General features: G+C 42.2%; 1 protein-coding gene across 1 annotated transcript in view; it reads left to right on the top strand.

Annotated features, from left to right (window-relative positions):
• The first annotated feature begins 1,358 nt into the window (after positions 1–1,358).
• Positions 1,359–18,195, top strand: part of LOC147463752 (hexose transporter) — a 94,786-nt gene continuing 77,949 nt past the window's right edge. The window contains exon 1 of the mRNA XM_086490661.1: positions 1,359–1,537. Coding sequence (XP_086346787.1) covers positions 1,400–1,537 — 138 coding nt within the window. The 5' untranslated portion in view covers positions 1,359–1,399. The remainder of the gene's footprint in view (positions 1,538–18,195) is intronic.

Raw genomic sequence — 18,195 nt, 5'->3', positions numbered from 1 at the left:
CATCTCTGCTCCAACAAATGCACCACCTTTATCTTACCAAAACTGACATGTCACCACTCCAACAAACAAGGATGCCTTCACGACTATAATATTTCCATTTCAAGGCAGCAAGATAATCTCCATCCCTCCTCTACACGTGCAAAACTGAAACATCCCCAAAGAGCGAACTATGTAGAATCGAGCCAACCTTGCATGAGCACAAAGATTGTCACAGAGAGAGAGAGAGAGAGAGAGAGAGAGAGAGAGAGAGAGAGAGAGAGAGAGAGAGAGAGAGAGAGAGAGAGAGAGAGAGTTCTCAATAGACTAGAGGATTGGTAACTAGATCCTATCCCTCAACTCAAAACCCTAAACTAGCTACCCTAGAGAAAGCTGCTATAATGATAAGAATATCATCTACCCACCTAAAACCACCTACCGAGTTCCCTCACCAACCGTGCCTTGCAACTCAATAGCCTAGGATACCTTGTTGGAGCTAGGGCCATCACTCCACAAAGCCATCATGGCAAAACGTGGTTCTTTTTATTTCGCCAAGAAAATAGGCTGAATTTTTAATCCTATTTTTAGTTAACAAAAATTTAAGTGACCTCTATAGCTCCAAAAGGGTTGGTGGTCTCTAAGGCTTTGGAAGTGCGCTCTTTGGAAAGGCCAAAAAACTATAAGATAGAAACAAAAGTCTTAAAGTTCTTTACTATTGGTGGCTACTCTTCTATTATATTCATTTACTCCTTGGATTCCAACCAGAATGCCCTACACGAGATTCAAACCCACTCCCTTCAGAGGTTGATTCTCACACAAACGACCTACACCAAGTGAGCATCACAAACCCGTTGCTCTCCCAAAGCACTTAAGTTTTTTTTTTTAAAACCTTCTTGCTGCTTGCTCCCCCCTCGTCCACCTCCTCCCACACTCCCGCACCATGGTCTGCCCCCTCCCACATGCACCGCCATCCACCGCTCATCCTCCTGCTTTGTCCCCGCCTCCGCCTTTGCCTTTGCCTCTTGCTTTGACTCCCCTTCATTTTTTTTTGGGAAAATTACCAAAATACCCCTCTAATTTGTGGAAATTTCCAAAATACCCCTCAAATTTAAAAAATTCCGGAAATACCCTTGTATCTATATTGGTTGGATTGTTCTAGACTTTCTAATCTTTATTCCTTTTTGACAATTGAGATCTGTTTTTGAGTGCTTAGCATGTAATTTGTCACAAATTACCTTGCAAAAAAGGTAAGTATGCCTAAAATTAATGAAGCAATTCATCTCCAAAGCCTACATAACCAACTCAAACTCTAGTTTTATCATCTTGTATTGATAGACAATCAGTCTAGGCTACAAATTTTTTTATCTTTGAATTTTTTTAATCTCACAACCATGGGGCCTATTTTGGGAAAGTCTTTTGCAGAATGAGTAGTACTGCCAACACAAAACTAATTGTTAAGAATTTGCAGAACATCTGTCCACGGCTTCCTGCATTCTTGGTCGGAATGGACAAGCGCATGGTCGCAGGGACGGTGATAATTATCTGGGCAGCTGCTCTCCAGGTCTCTCTCTCTCTCTCTCACTCTCTCTCTCACACACACACACACACACACACACACACACACACACACACACACACACACACACACACAACATCATTTGATTCGGAAACCTCAAGGCGAGGAAAACCCATGGGAAACATTACATGTTGTAAATCCAAAACAGTCAAAGTAGAGCTCATAGCGAAGAGGGGAGAGCTCATCCAAATTCCTAGCAAATGTCAGATACTAAAACAGAATCCACCTGAACCTGCTGGAACATGAGAATCTGACCCAATCACAAAAGCATGCATACAGCCGAAGCAGCGGCGGAAGCACTCCAAAAATTCAAAAGTTGTCACAAAATGATGATGTGGCAGTGAGAACCGGATGATGTGGCAGCAGGCTGTATGGACAAGCATTGAATTTACGCTGACAGGCGTGTTATGTGCTGACATGTTGACGTGGTCTTGTATGGATTTCCGCCAATTGTACTCGTTGCTTTTTGGCAGTTTTTGAGACTAGATGCTTTTCGGACAATTTGCTTTTGAGTTAAATTGCTTTAGGTACATCCCTTGTAAGAATAAATAGACCCTTGGGGTTCACTCTGAGAGCATCTGGACGTAGAGTCTGAGAGAAGAGGTCCCTTTGGACTTATACTTTGCAATGAGTAATGACAAGGAAATACTAAAAGGGGCGCCAGACTTTGGGGCCAATACCTCTGGGCACGGAACTACGCCGGGCCGTGTCGACTCTCTCTCTCTCTCTCTCTCTCTCTATATATATATATATATATATATATATATATATTCAGTGATTTTGAAGTTTTCCTTCGTGTGTTGATATTGATTTCTGGCTTGGAGCGTCCAAGCCTGTTGCAATGGTATTAGAGCTCAGAAAGATTCTTCTTCTACGGAGGATCTGATCCTTTTTGCGGCGCGCACAGTTTTTTTTGAAAGAAGCTTCGTGTCCCGACCCCGGACTTATTAGCCACTCTCACCTTTCGTACATCGCGCATTGGGCGCACTCCCGTCTTCATCGCTCTGTCTTACAGGGCATAAGCCATAAAGAACTCCATATTACACATGGGTTCTCGTGGAGAATATGATAAAGATAACACTTCTCGGTGGGTAGGTGGAGCAAAGTTAAAATCCGTCGCGGAAACTGAAGAAAAGAATGAAGATTTGGACAAATTCTTGGTAGAAAAGTTTGTCAGAACGGAGTATAAACGTCAAATGCAGGTTAATATATGTGTGAACAGATTGATCAAGTACTCCAGAGACCCGACATTTGCGAAACACCTAAAGAATTACCAGATTGATGAGATCTATTCGAGATGGCGTGAGGTCAGCGATTCTCCTCTTAGGTAAGGAGGAAGCTGGAAGGACAGACGAGTGCAGACAAGCGGAACCTGTACTCACAAAAAGAGATGGACATAATTATTGAAAAGAAGATGAACCAGAGGATCACCAGAAGATAAGCCAGCGAGTTACATAGCAGTAGCCGAGCGCGGAAGAAAAGATGAAAGCAGGATTGGTACCAGGTTTTGTGGGGACCGCCTACTCGATCAAATGAATGAAAATACCGAACTTTGCCAGGAGCTTTCTGAACAACTCTTCTACACTTTGCTAGCGGCCAGCATACCAGGGCGCTATGAGGCTCTCTCGAAGGAAGTAGATTATCTGAAGAATGCAATGAAGAAAAGACAAAATCTTATTGTGGAGGAGAATGCTCTGTGTGGTTTTGTGTTTGTGAGACTTCCGGCAACAAGAAAAGAGAAGTTATTCAAAACTGACTAGGAAGATCATCAAGAACCTTTTCGTGCTTTTGTAAAGACACCAAGCCATGTGTGTGTGTGTGCGCGTGCGCGCGTGTGTGTGTGGCTTGTGCTTCGCATCCCCACATTGCCCTCGATCATGACGAAGGCATGTTTTTTCTACTGTATTCATCCATTCATGATGGAGCATGTCCCCTCGTAAAAAAATTGGGTGCATAGCAATAATCCGGCTTAGCTCTAGCTTCCTTTCATTGGCACACTCAAGAAGAGTCCCTTGTGTATGCACACAATTACCCTTGCAAGATGCAAACGCATGTGATCTTATTCGAAAGTAAAATATCATTTTGTATCCAACAGAGAAAGCTTCGCTTATTTGCTTTGCTTGTGTCAAAAACATATATTGCAATAGGTGTAGTTAAAGAGAGGACATCTCAGAGCATGAGCTCGTCAATGGGTGTAGTTAAAGAGAGGACATCTCTATGTATGTGCGGCGCATGTGAGCTCCCTACATGATGCATTGTACCTTCCAAATGCAAGCAAAAATGATCACATTTGGAGAAATTTCCTAGCTCCTATCGTTACAAACGCCCCAAACCTTCCTCGCCCCATCCTATTGTGCATATATTGCAACCGATGTATTCTAAGAGATGACATCCCCAACATAATCACTTGTGCATGCATCCTGAGCTTTAATCACTTGTGGTTGCATCCGAGCATGATCACTTCTGGAACTAAAGTTGATAATCTATTTTTGCCATCAAAGCCTCACTACTATACCTTTAATAGGCCTTGGAGAATATAAAGCCCCAATATTTCAATGTCCCAAAGTAGGTAATTTTCAACCTATTCACTGGACCTTGTAAAAAAATGTATGGGCACTTTATTTACCTCAATTTTTTCTTCGTAGACTTTTGCGCTGAAAAGTATCATGTGCTTGTGCCACGTTAATCTTCCTTGATTTTTAAAAATGAAATTAGGAAAAATTATCTGAACTTTGTAAGATGTTCTCTTTGAAAAACCATAAAAAGGTTGTGTATGGTAGCAAAAATTATTTCTATTGAACATTCTGTAACAAACTTGGACACCCCAAGTCAAGATTCTACCGCGACACAGTAGAGATTCACTTCAAACTTATTCACAGATCACAAGAAAGTCGACACGGCTCGGCGTAGTTCCGTGCCAAGAGATATTGGCCCCAAAGACTGGCGCTCCTTGCAATCTTTATTTTTATATTAATCTTTGAGCAAAGTACAACTGAGCCCGTGGGTGCTCGCTCTCAGACTCTGCGTCCAGATGCTCTGTAGAGTGAGTCCCTAAGGCCACTTATAAAGATTACAAAGGGTTGCTAAAAGCAGAGCCCCAAAAGCATCTAACATCAAAAGCAAACTGTCCCAAAAGCTGCCAATGTAATTTACGGAGATCCGTACGCTGTTGTCAGTGCAAAAAGTGAAAAAATTACGTACGCTGCTACCACGTCAGCACAGCCAGCGCGTATCACGGAAATCCGTACAGCCACGTCAGCGTGTCAACGCGAATGGCGGGATTCTGTACAGTCAGCCAATTTGCCACGTCAGTAGCTGGGTGTGTGTCTGTCCGGGTGGCTTTGCCACGTCACTAGTTTGTGACATACTCCCCTCTTGAAAGAATTATAATCGCCCTCGATTACGCCTGCGAAACAGACTAAGGCCATAAACTGTCTTAGTAGACACTAACTGTTAGTACCGACGCACTAGACACGACACATCTAGCACTTGTACAAAACGACAGTCACATCACAGGACATCACTCGACATCACAGGACATCACATGACAAATCACAAAAAAATTCATTTCAAATCTCAGACCATGACCATCGGCAGCGTATTTAGTAATCGCATCTAGGTCCATTCGGGACCTCCCTGATGCTCGATTAACTAATCCTTATTGCAATCATGTCTATAGAGATTTATGAGATTGAAATGGTGCAGTCATTTCGTCTTTCAGTTCCTGCACTCAAACAAGTCAAATGACAGAGTACAAATCAATCATACTCATTTTCGGGAATTCCGTGTCATAAAGTCATACAGCAGAATACTAGTTAGCCCATTAGTATCCCTGAAACCCAAAGGAGACATCAGTGACCTTATTCAAAATTGGGGTAATCTGTTGACAAAGGAGCATAGTAACTCCCCTCTTTTGCAAACCCGTTGCACTAGATTTACCCTTGCTGAATTCGGGGTTCTATCGTAGTAGACCAAGTGTAAGGTGCAGCGGAAGTGAATGTTGAACTTTGCTCAAGATGAGAACTGTGCTCAAGGGTTCCTTTTACTTATGAAAGAGAGAGCCTTCTGTTCCTTTAGTGCGAGAGTGCAAATGATCACAAACAAAGTGAATGACACTATGAATGAAGATGTTGAGAGAGAGAGAGAGAGAGAGAGAGAGAGAGAGAGAGAGAGAAGAATACGACACTAGACGGTTGTCAAACTCTCCTCCAAGGACCCCCCTCTCTATGGCGAGAGGTCTATGCTATTGATTGCACAAATCTGGTACAATGGTCTAGACGCAATGGACTTGCCAACGATGTCGACGACAATGATGACGACGACGAGACGGTGTTACAAAGTGATGACGTGGTTGCTCCTAATTGCCCGACTGTTGAAACCCTAACCCTAATCGGTAGAAACCCTAACCCTAACCCTAACCCTAACCCTAACCCTAACCCTAACCCTAACCCTAATTCTGTGCTAACCTAAAAGACTGCAGGTTGAAATGTTGATGTGGCGTGGTTGCCCTGGAAAACGCGGAAACTCCCAGCTGTACGGAATCCCGCTTTTTTGCGGCGCAATTTATGCAGGACAACATGCTTTTTCTACGCAATTTTAGAGAGAGAGAGAGAGAGAGAGAGAGAGAGAGAGAGAGAGAGAGAGAGAGAGAGAGAGAGAGAGAGAACTCCTTTGCTTTATTTTTAGAAGCTCAAGAGAGCTTGTGAGAGAAAGAGCCTTTGCTTTATTTCCAGGTTTTTGATTTTAAGCTTTTGGGGCTCTGCTTTTGGCATCCCTTGTAAATAAATAAGTGGCTTGGGCTCCCACTCTGCAGAGCATCTAGACGCAGAGTCTGAGAGTGAGATCCAACCACTCTTGTACTTTGATCTCAGATTAATACAAAAAGAAATACCGAAAGGGTGGCCAGTCTTTGGGGCCAATATCTCTAGGCACGGAACTCCGCCAGGCCAGTGCAAATCTATTGTGAACTGTGAACTGTTTTGAAGTGGTTATTTGGTGTTGTTGTGGTCAATTCTTGACTTGGAGTGTCCAAGTCTGTTACAGTGGTATCAGAGAACGACCGATTTCTCTTCTACGGGAAATCCGATCCCAAATTTTTTTTCCGCGGCACCTATGGCTTCATGCAAGGATCAGTCGACTCCCTCTGCATCCGGAGATGCGGCAAGGGATCACAACAAAGATTCCTGTAGAGAGTATGGCTCGCCTCGGCCTACTCAGGCGGAGCGACGAGAGATGGAGCATCGTCAATTGATCGGCGATGCAACAAAGATGATGCTCAATTTTGCGAAGGACCCAAAATTTGCAAAATATATGAGCGAGACTTCTTTTTAGGAAGTGCACGAGTAGTGGCAGAAAACCACGACACCACCCCCAAAACCCGCTCTCAAGAAACCTTCTGCTCACAAGAAATATTCAAAGAAGGAATTAGAAGAGGTGGTTGATGCACGGATTGCTCAGCTTTTTGACGCGCAAAACAAAGCTAAAAAGCACGGCAAAAAGCAGAAGAAAGGCACTGACTCCCCAGGATATTTGGGTCGTCAGTCGACATTTGATAAGGCAAAGAAACAGAAGAAGCGTGTTCGATTTGAAGGAGTACCCAGTTCTTCTTCTTCTTCTTCTTCTTCTTCTGACAGTTCTTCTAGCTCTTCTGACTCGAGCGAAGAAGACAGAAAAGGCAAAAAGCGAAGCAAGAAACAATGCTTCGGAAAGGGCAAGAAAAAGGCAAAGAAGTCTAAATCTCGCCCAATGAGTGACAGTTCTACAGAGGACTAGTCTAGAGACAGTTCAGACTCTGACGACGACAACTTTTATGCGAGCAAGAAGAATTTTTATAAAGCCAACCAGTGTGACTTTTTGGAAGACAAAAGCAAGAAAGTCCGAGAGTTTAAGGAAGGTGGACAGTCAATTAAATTTGACACGTTTTCGGGATATAAAGATGCTTCGAAGGCTTTGTGTTTTATACAGCAGTTTGACATTGCTTTCACGGGAGGACACTACTCAGAGCACTCTAAGATTTGGAGAGCTGCCTCTTATTTTAAGGGGAATGCTCGAACTTGGTGGTCCACGCTTCTTTTAAACAAGACTGCGTCAGTTAAATGGCTGAAATTTAAGAAGCTTTTTATTTCTTCTTGGCTAACTCAAGAGTATGAACGCGATATACGAGCTGCTTGGAACCATCTTCGGATGACCAAGAGAGATACAGTGGACACTTATTGCGAGAGATTCTGGAGCTCTTTTCTACCCGCCTCTTCATTCAAGAAGATTTCGTTCAGAGAACAGATTGAGCGGTTTACCTTGGGTCTACCTATAGAGATCCGAGATCACTGTTTGGAACAGAAGTCAGCTTCTATGCAGGAGTTGATGAGTCATGCGAAACGGGGTTTTGCCATTCACTCTGGCAGTCTGACCTACCCCACCGATGAGGTCATGACACAACGAGCCGAACAGACTTCAACGAATGAAAGTAGAAAGAGAAAGAGCAACCCATAAAAGAAGGATGCACGACCTAAGCTTACTCCTCAGGAGAGAGCTCGCTTCATCAGGGAGGGGAAGTGCTTTGGATGCGGGGAACATGGACATATCTCCGCGAAGTGCCCTAAAAAGGCACAAAAGGAACAAAATGACAAGGACGACGAAAGGCCTGAGAGTTCGAGAGCAGCTGAGGAACGTGGAAGAAAAGGCAAGATGAAAACAAGACTAGTTCCAGATTGTGTGGGTAGTGATCCCAACACCATGGACGAGAGTACAGAACTTTGCCGAGCTTGGGGCAAAGTGAAAGACCAGGAGGCCCTGCACGATCTTCTTTGATGGAGGAGCCAAGGCCAACTTCATTTCACCGGAATTGGCGGCGCGGCTCGAGATCACTCCCGATCGGATGGGACCACTTGCGGAGGCTGTTCTAGCGGCAGCCGGCAGGGGTGTAGCCATTACACCCGCATTGGCAAACTTCGGTTGCATTGTCAGGGGTATTTGGGGCATGAGGACTTTTACATAATGCCTTTGGAAGGTTGTGATTTTCTCTTGGGAATTCCCTGATACCACAAGAACAACGCCGTGGTCGATTATTGGGCGAGGAAAGCGACATTGACTACAGAGAAGGGCAGAACCATTGTACTTGACATTAAACTGAAGGGCGAGTCTGTCCCTATTGTATCGGCTTCGGCCATTTCTAAATTAATGAAATCCAGTCTGTTTGTTTACTCGATCTTTATGAAAGAATTGAGTGATAAGGATAGGACAAATATGTCTAAACTTGATAAAGAACGCCAAGATTTTCTCCACTCTCATGCCGATTGCTTCTCAGAGGGCCTACCAGGTGAGTTACCACCTGCTCATCTTGAAGATCATACCATTGATCTGATACCTGGAAGCACACCACTGAACCGGCCACCTTACCGTGTGAGCCGAGCACAGAATGAAGAGATTATGAACCAAGTGAAAGACCTCTTGGAAAAGGGTCTTGTCCAGCCTAGTACTTCACCGTAGTACTTCCTCTTGTTGGTTTTGAAGAAAGACGGATCTTGGAGAATGTGCATCGATTATAGAGCTCTCAACAAAATCACCATCAAGATATACGATTACAGGGATCCTCGTGCTTTAATAGGATTGATTTGAAGAGTGGATATCATCAGATTAGAATCGCGTTAGGAGACGTCTACAAGACAGCTTTCGGACGACTTTTGGGTTATTTGAGTTTTTGGTGATGCCTTTTGGCTTAACCAATGCTCCTGTGACATTTAACCGGATGATGGACATGATTTTTCGAGAGTACAGGCTATTTGTTGGCACTTTCTTTGACGATATCATTGTTTTCTCTTAAGAATGAGGCAGAACACAGAGATCATTTGCTTCAGGTCTTTCAGGCATTACGAGATCACAAGTTAGTGATCAATGCAAAGAAAAGTGAATTTTTCTTACCAAAGATACACTTTTTGGGACACATTGTCTCAGCAGCGGGAGTGCAAATGGATTCGCCCAAGATAGAGACTATCCGTGATTGGCCCGATTTAAAGAATGTCCATGAAGTTAGAAGCTTCTTGGGACTGTGTTCGGTTCATTCAAAAATTTTCAGAGGTTGCTTCCCTTTTGCATATCTTGACACAGAAAGGAGTCCCTTTACTGTGGGGATCCACAAAGGTGACTGCCTTTCAGACATTGAAAGAGAAATTGACTACGGGACCAGTTTTGACTTTGCCGGACTTGCAGAAGTCTTTTGAAGTATATTGTGATGCTTGTGGTCGTAGTCTGGGTGCGGTCTTAATGCAAGAAGGCCATGTCATTGCTTACGAGAGCCGATTGTTCTTAAGGCCGGAAATGATAGCACAGATTTATGAGAACGAGCTTTTGGTGGTTATCCATGCTCTTACTCAGTGGCGGCATTACCTACTCAGAGCGGATTTTACTGTCTTTACAGATCATCAGAGTCTGCGCTACTTCTTGTCACAGAAGCAACTATCGGAATAGCAGATGCGGTGGGCGAACATCTTGTCACAATTTCACTTCGAGATTGTCCATGTTCAGGGACAGAAGAATGTGGTGACAGATGCTTTGTCTTGGAAGCCGTTGGTTCTGGCTATTTCCGTGATACATCATAGGAGCTTCGAGGATATGGTCGACCAATATGCCACAGATACAGATTTTGTAGACGTTTTCACACGGATATGGGATGGGGAGACAGTAGCGGGATATTCCATTCGGGATGGCTACTTGATGAGAAAAACCATGTTGTGCGTTACGCAGCCGTTGAGGGAAAAGGTTATGACTGAATGCCACTGTCCACCTTTTTCGGGTCACCGCGGCATTGCTACCACCATGAAAGGGGTAGAGAGATACTTCTTTTGGCGGAGACTCAAGAAGGATGTGGAAGAGTTTGTGCGCAGTTGCTTGGTATGCTAGAAGGTCAAGTTTGACAGGCATAAAACACAGGGATTGTTACAGCCTTTACCCATATCCACCCACCCCTGGGAAAGTATTGCAATAGATTTCATTTTTGATCTCCCGAGAACACAGAGTGGTCACGATGGTATCTGGACTGTTATTGATAGATTTAGCAAGCAGGCTCATTTCATTCTAGTGAAGAAAACAGTCAAGCCGGATCACTTAGCGAGACTGTTTGTGGCCCAGATCTTCAGATTACATGGCATGCCTGAGACGATTGTCTCCGACAGGGACCCCAGATTTACGAGTTTGTTTTGGAAGGCAATTTGGGAGAACATTGGCACGCGGTTGCAATTCTCGTCATCGTTCCACCCGCAGACTGGACGGGCAATCTGAGATTGCCAATTCGGTGGTTTTAGATTTATTGAAGTCTTATATCTCGGATCAAAAGACTCAATGGGAAAAGTACTTACCTTTGGTGGAATTTGTCTACAATAACACGATACACTCTTCGACGGGGAAGGCGCCATTTGAGATTGTTGAAGGTGCTGCGAAAGTTCCACCCTTCTTAAGCACGAAAGATAAGATTTTTGAAGATGAGTATACGCGCGACTTAGACACGGCTTTTGCCAAGGTCCACGAGGCTTTGCAAAAATCTTAAGAACGATAGAAAAAGGCAGCGGATCGCCACCGTCGCGATTTGAAATTGAAGGAGGATGATTGGGTGCTCTTACGTTTTTAGAAGGCACGCCTGAGAAAGAAAAAGGGAAAGGAGAGGCTTTTCCAAAGATTAGTATGCGATACTACGGACCTTTCCAGATCTCTGAAAAGATAAATGATGTCTCCTTCCAACTGAAAACTGCGTGACACTTGGAGGATTCACAATGTATTTCATGTGAGTCTCTTGAAACCTTTCAAAGGTGATGTGCCTGATGATGGGGAGCCTGATGACATTAGGAAATTTCGGGGCCTTCTAAGAAAAATAGAATTTTGACTTTCTCTCTCTAGAAAATAGGTGTGGTAAAAGCAATTGTAAAGTTGGAATAACCATTCGAAAAGTGCACTTACAAGTAGATTCTTGCCACAATGTCATAACAACCGTGATGATTGAAGAATAAATCGTTTTCATTGCATTTAATGTACGTCCTAGAATTGGAGGGAGTTTCCTGTACATGGAATGTATGACTAAAGGAAATAGGACGTATCCTTCCAAACCTGCTCTCTCGTTACTCTCTCATTGTTTGTGCGCTGACCTTAAAGAAATCCTCCCTTTCTTGCCCTGTTGCATACATGGCTTTTTCTTCCACTCCCACAAATGTCCTTCTTAAAAGACCCTTCTATCATTTACACATTGACTTGGATCCCCAATATACGTCACCATGTAAGCGAGGCAAAACTAACATCAAAGTGACACCGATCATGACAGAGAGACTCAGAGCAGAGGGAGCAAAACACTTAGATATTTGGACAAAAGGCTCACTCTATCCATTGAATCCCATGACCAATGCTTTCCCTGCATTTTCAAATCCCACTAACTTATTGACCTTTGCAGGTAATGGAGAGAATGGATTGCTTGGCTACTGTAAAGCTCGAAACAACAAATCAGAAACTTATAAAGGCATGGTGAAGCACCAAGCAAATGAGATTCAAAGACTTTCAAACTTGCATCATGAGGACCAAAAGACTCTAATGCAGCGCACACAAGAATCACAGGTCTTGCAAACAAAGGTGCGGTCATTACAAAACAAAGGGACAATGTTAGGCACTTGTATGCGAAAGAAGAAACTACGGAATCTTGAAACGTTGAAGGTAGGCTCTGGCGGCCTTAAGAAAAGAATCCAAGCATTGAGGTGAGCATTGTAAACTATTTAATTAATTTAAACTAATCTAAGTTTTTATTTATGTTAGTTATGCTTTCATTGTAGAGATTCCATCTATCCAAACAAAGAAAACATAGACTCGAAGGCCAATGTAGGAAAGCAGTTAAAGCCATTGATAACTAGTGGTCTTGCAAAGAATATAATGCAGACAAAAAGTTTAAGGTTTTGCAATGGGATGTCGTTGACAGATTCATTTCAAAGAATGTAGTGCCTGCCAAGTATATACAGGGTACATTGGACTCCCTTGGAGTTAGTAAAAGAGGTTACTCAGCTATTCAATAGTCTATCTCTTCCATGTTTGTGAAGAAGGGAATAAAGTCTAAGCTTTTACCAACAGCTGTAAGTGTTTGGAAGGAAAGACTACAGCTCAATAATGAACAGACAGACTTCATTGGATGTCCATTTCATATTGAAGATATTTATAGCTCATAGGGAACTACTGTCACTTATGATGAGTACAACAATATCTTCATGGACCTCACTTTGTTGCAAACTAGAATGGTAGAGTTCTACAATATCACATTCGAAGAGACAAGTGGCGTTCTACATTTTGTTTTGAAGTTAGATGAGTGTGAGATTCTTAAAGAGAAGAAGCTAGAGCGAGTTACAATCACATTAATGAATAGGGCTCTTTCCAAATGTCCCACTGATAACCCTTCATACTTCAGTGTTCAATCAGAAACAAACATACGGTGGCTTGGTGCATTTCAGGTAATCCAGTTATCTCCAATTTTACAGCTCTAGCAAGCCCTCTATTGTACCTAAATTTTAGATTTATTTTTCATATCTCATAAGGATTAATCTTGCAGGTAAAGAAAGAAGACCATGACATTTTATTTTGGGTGTTCCATCAAACCTCTATTCCAGATATCATTGATGGGCAAATGAATCGAGGAGAGGTATTGGCTATAGATGGAAGAGGAGACTTTCTAGTTCAATGGCATCTTGCAGGTGACCTCAAAACATTGAAGTGTATGTATAATTGTGGAATGGGTGCCATGGCAAAATCTCCATGCTTGTATTGCATGGAGCCTGCAAAAGTAATGGACCCAAAGTGGTGGCGAAAGGCTCCTACTCGTCACAATCAAGACTCTAATTTCCGACCAGTTTTGGATATACCACTTGTTAATGTCCATATTTGTACAATGCATGGTCTCTGCCGAATTGTAGAGAAGTTGGTATATCTGTACACTGGGTTTGCTTGGAAAATAAAAAAGTCATCTGAACGACAAGTCGCTCTAGATGCTTTGGAACTAGTTTTGTCAGATTTTGGTTTACATGGAGGCAATGTGAAAATACAGCGGGACGAAAAAAGGTCAACTAATGAGAAAGATGTACCCTGCAAACCATCCATAGGTGGGGTCAAGGCACATCGTTTTCTATCTAAACCTCAAGGTATGAAAGATGTGAAGCTAACAAAGCGAGGGAGAGTATATCACTCGACCTACATTAGCAAAGTTGAGTATATGGATTGGAGAAAACTTCATTTAGCAGTGAAAGACCAAGAGCCAACAAGTCGCAATGCAAAGGATGATGTGTGGCGTTCCATTGACATAATATTTCAAATGTGTCAGAATGATGATTGGTTGCAGGATAATCTTAGCAAGTTTAAATAGAACCTTCAGCTACTAAAAAATCCTTCAAGACAGTATGGATTGACACTCAAATCACTCATTACATGGTAAATTCAAAGCACCTCAGATAGTCTTAGTACTAAGTTTGTGTTTAAAATTTCTAAAGGAATTTCTTGTTTTGCAGCACATTATTTTTAATCATTTGCACACTTCGTCCAAAAGTATGGGAATCCAGGTATATGGAACACCCAGGGCTTGGAGAAGTCTCATTACATGGCTAGAAATGCCTACTTCAGACACACAGTATGGAAGCTCTCGAAATAAGGCAAACAGTCTGAAGGAGTTATTTCAATGGTTTTATTGCAGAATCATTCATCGCATGCAACAAAAGCAAGTATTGGCCTCTTCAGCAACCGTACAGGCAATCAAACATTTGCAACTTCAGAAAAGAAAGCGAGCAAACGCATTCAACAACTCAAGTGCTCTTGAAAGTCAAATCAGGTGGAGGGAGACAATGCAATATGCCAATCATCGGTGGAACAAGAGAGTTAGAGTTTAGATGATCGGATGTACCACAAATGCCTATAGAATTAAATTCAATATGTATCACAACTATTTCAAAATTTTGATGATTTGCAAATATCATTTGGAACCTCTCCCTTGTATCTGATCATTAAATGTTTGCAATACTCAAGAGTTCAGTAGGGTTTTCTTTCCCTAAAGATAATGCCATTACTGTGTATGTGTAGTAATATGCTGCAAGGCCCCCAATATATCCTGGCGAGTAACCAAAACATTCTCTCCCAAAAACCTTGTCAACGAGGATAACTTTGTCAGCATTTTGTGGCAGCATTGGACCACCTAAGAAGCGAGATAATGTCTTGAAAGCATAGGTTGCAGTATTCCCCTCTTGTGACATTCCATTGTGGAAGATTAGGATGGGTGCTTCACATAAACTAGGAAGATATTGTCCTAGAGCTGCATCCCTACCACGGAACTGTCTTCTTCGACGACGAAGAAAGTCGTCCTTTTCAGCAATCCATGACTGTAAACAAAAGAAGTGTTTGTGTATGTGTGTGTGTGAGAGAGAGAGAGAGAGAGAGAGAGAGAGAGAGAGAGAGAGAGAGAGAGAGAGAGAGGTGGGGGGGGGGGGGGGGGGGGCGCAGGATTTTATATCATGAAACTCTCATCTTGCAAAAAAAGCTCATCCTTCCATAGGTTGACTGATCCGGTTGACTCCTGGGCTGGTCGCTTAAACCAATCCTCCATATCCTATTTACTAGTTGATGGCTTGAGATTATTTCGAATAGTTTGAAATATGGCTTCATCAGGAAGGCTTTCTTTATACTTTTCTGCCTTTTCAAAGCAGAGTTTAAGGCAGTCCAGTGGGTTACTGGAGATCTCCATTGCCTCGTCATAACTACTGTCATCTGAAACAAATCCATTCCTCTCCTCCTGATACTTGGAGATAGTGGCCAGTGCAAAGTCCTCCCGTAAACAAAAAATACTTTGTATATCACGAAGGAAAATGTATGACCTATCTCCAAATTTAAACTCTGGCACTCCTGGTAGCATTAAGGTGGCTTGCCGCTCATTAAAACCTGACACATCTAGAGGTAGCTTGATATCTGAGGTTTTCATTGAGAGAAGATTGCTTCGTTTCACCTCTTTTGCTTCTTCTTCAAGATCAATGGACTCCTCTATCTCTGTCACTTCAATATATTCCTCATTCTTTTCCTCTTTTTCATCTGCTGGTAAATCGTGTTCCTCCATGACCTCCTTAGGATCTTTCATAATACTTGTAAATAATCCATTTAAAAATATTAGAAATCCAAAGGATTCTTGAATCAGCTTGCACTCCCGTTCATGTAAGCTGCACCAATGGGGCCTGTACATAAGAGGCAGTTGATTATACTTCTTGTAAGACTGTCTTTTAGGATCGCAGTCTTTTAAATGGACTACCACCATTTCATCAACATTAACCCTGCCCTCTTGAGTGTGAAGCTCAAACTTCTCTCGTTCCAGCTTCAAGTGTTCACTCTGTTTAGCTATAAATACATCAAGATTAAATGGAGCATTAAAAATGCAGGAGACCAAATCAAACTTATCACCAACCCCAAATGAATCTGTAAAATCTAAAAGCCTTTCATCAATTATGTAGGATCTTCATAAATAACTGCTTCTTTTTTCTTTTGGATTGTTGCAACACATTGGGCACTCTGCAAAGTAGGTGGTGAAAAATCCACTTCTCTCTTAAGTGAGTTCGGTAAAGTAAATTTTGGAGTAGAAGGGGACTCCATTTCGACAAATGGATTAGTATCAGGCTCCTCCAAACCTAGAGCAGGCTCCTCCAAACTCAGGGCAGGCTCTGCAGTAGATATATCAATGGGTTCTGAAGTCTACATTCCTCTTCATTGATGTTTTTAACAGCTCCGGCAGTCTTCTCGGAACGTTTGCTTGGCCAACAATGCGCTCGGGATCTATTTTCTGTCTCTTTCTCCTATGTGATCTTAATCCTGCCATTTATTTTATAGTCACATATATAAGTTTCATCAAACATAAATATAAAGAAGAGCACCAAATGATCATATAAGTTTTGAACAAACTATAGCTAGGTATCTCACAGTTATTCCCAACTAATCATATAGACAATTACATAAGATGATTAGTATGGATAGAATGCAAAACTGCTTTATAGTTGTGAAGAGCAAAAGCCATACAAGTGGATCATGGCGCGTAGAGTACATAAACCAAAATCCAGAGAGCTACATGCGTGCCGTGATCCACTTAATGGGCTTTCATACAATAGAATAGCTACCAAAACATCAAAGAATGTTATTTAAAAAAAAAAACGTTTGTACAATTTCAAAAGAGAATCACGGCGCACGGAGTATGTAAACGAACGTCCACAACACTACTGGCGCGCCGTGATCGACTTAATGGGCTTTCATACAATGGAATACCTACCAAAACAACAAAGAATATGATTCTTAAAATAAAACGTTTTTACAATTTCAAAAGAGGATCACGGCGCGCAGAGTATGTAAATGAATGTCCACAACATTACTTGCGCGCCGTGATCCAATATTGGTTGGTGAATTGTGAAATGATCTTTTACATTTTGAAGCACAATTCCTAGACACAACTAAACTATGGACCAAATAAAAGTGAAGAGATCGACTTTACCTTTTCCAGGACTAGACATTGCTGTTGGAGTAGAGATTCAGGACTGGGAATGTTGTTTTGGGTCTTCAAGCTTCTGATTCCTGCACCTTGACGGAGGCAGAGGTCTTCTTAAGTCTCTCTCTCTCTCTCTCTCTCTCTCTCTCTCTCTCTATTTAGCTTCACCAATATGATTTGTATTCTCTCCTCGATCTGTCCTGTCACCACACGAGTTATTCTCTCTCTCTCTCTCTCTCTCTCTCTCTCTCTCCTCTCCCCTTTTCATGCAATAATAGACATTACCGTTGGGGTTTTTAACGAAGCAAGCCGAATATTATTGTACACGTGTTACAAGGGCATGCATTAAATGGGTGGTACGACCACAATAAGTACTTTTTAACAACCCCAAAATACGTATACATTTATAGTAACAAATGCACACTTGAATTCATGATAATATATATATATATATCTATATATATATATATATATATATATATATATATATATAGAGAGAGAGAGAGAGAGAGAGAGAGAGAGAGAGAGAGAGAGAGAGAGAGAGAGAGAGAGAGAGAGAGAATGAAATAGAAAGAGAGAGAGAGAGAGCGACCTAGACGACCTCTGAGAGAGAGAGAGAGAGAGAGAGAGAGAGAGAGAGAGAGAGAGAGAGAGAGAGACACCTACCGCCGAGGCAACCTCTGCAACCAAGGCGCAAGGCTCCTTCAAGCATTTTCTTCCAATTGAATTCCACCAAGAGAGATATTTCCAAAGTGGTTGTTGAAGTTGAAGAGAGAGAGAGAGAGAGAGAGAGAGAGAGAGAGAGAGAGAGAGAGAGAGAGTTTCTGAGTGCCTGTTGGGTTTGAAAGAGGAAGAGAGAGAGAGAGAGAGAGAGAGAGTGTTTTTGATTGCTTGCTTGGTTTGAAAGAGGAAGATATATATATATATATATATATATATATAGAGAGAGAGAGAGAGAGAGAGAGAGAGAGAGAGAGGGGGGGGGATATATATATATATATATATATATATAGAGAGAGAGAGAGAGAGAGAGAGAGAGAGAGAGAGAGAGAGAGAGAGAGGATGTCACGAAATAGAGCACAACGCGCGATCGACTGTTTTCTTTGCTTGGTTTTGAGTCCGCGCCGTGATT

The sequence above is a fragment of the Adiantum capillus-veneris genome, chromosome 2 (assembly GCF_014529385.1).
Source record: "Adiantum capillus-veneris isolate H3 chromosome 2, ASM1452938v2, whole genome shotgun sequence".
Lineage (NCBI taxonomy): Eukaryota > Viridiplantae > Streptophyta > Polypodiopsida > Polypodiales > Pteridaceae > Adiantum > Adiantum capillus-veneris.
Note: the sequence above shows the minus strand (reverse complement) of the source record. Positions and strands in the feature narration are given on the sequence as shown.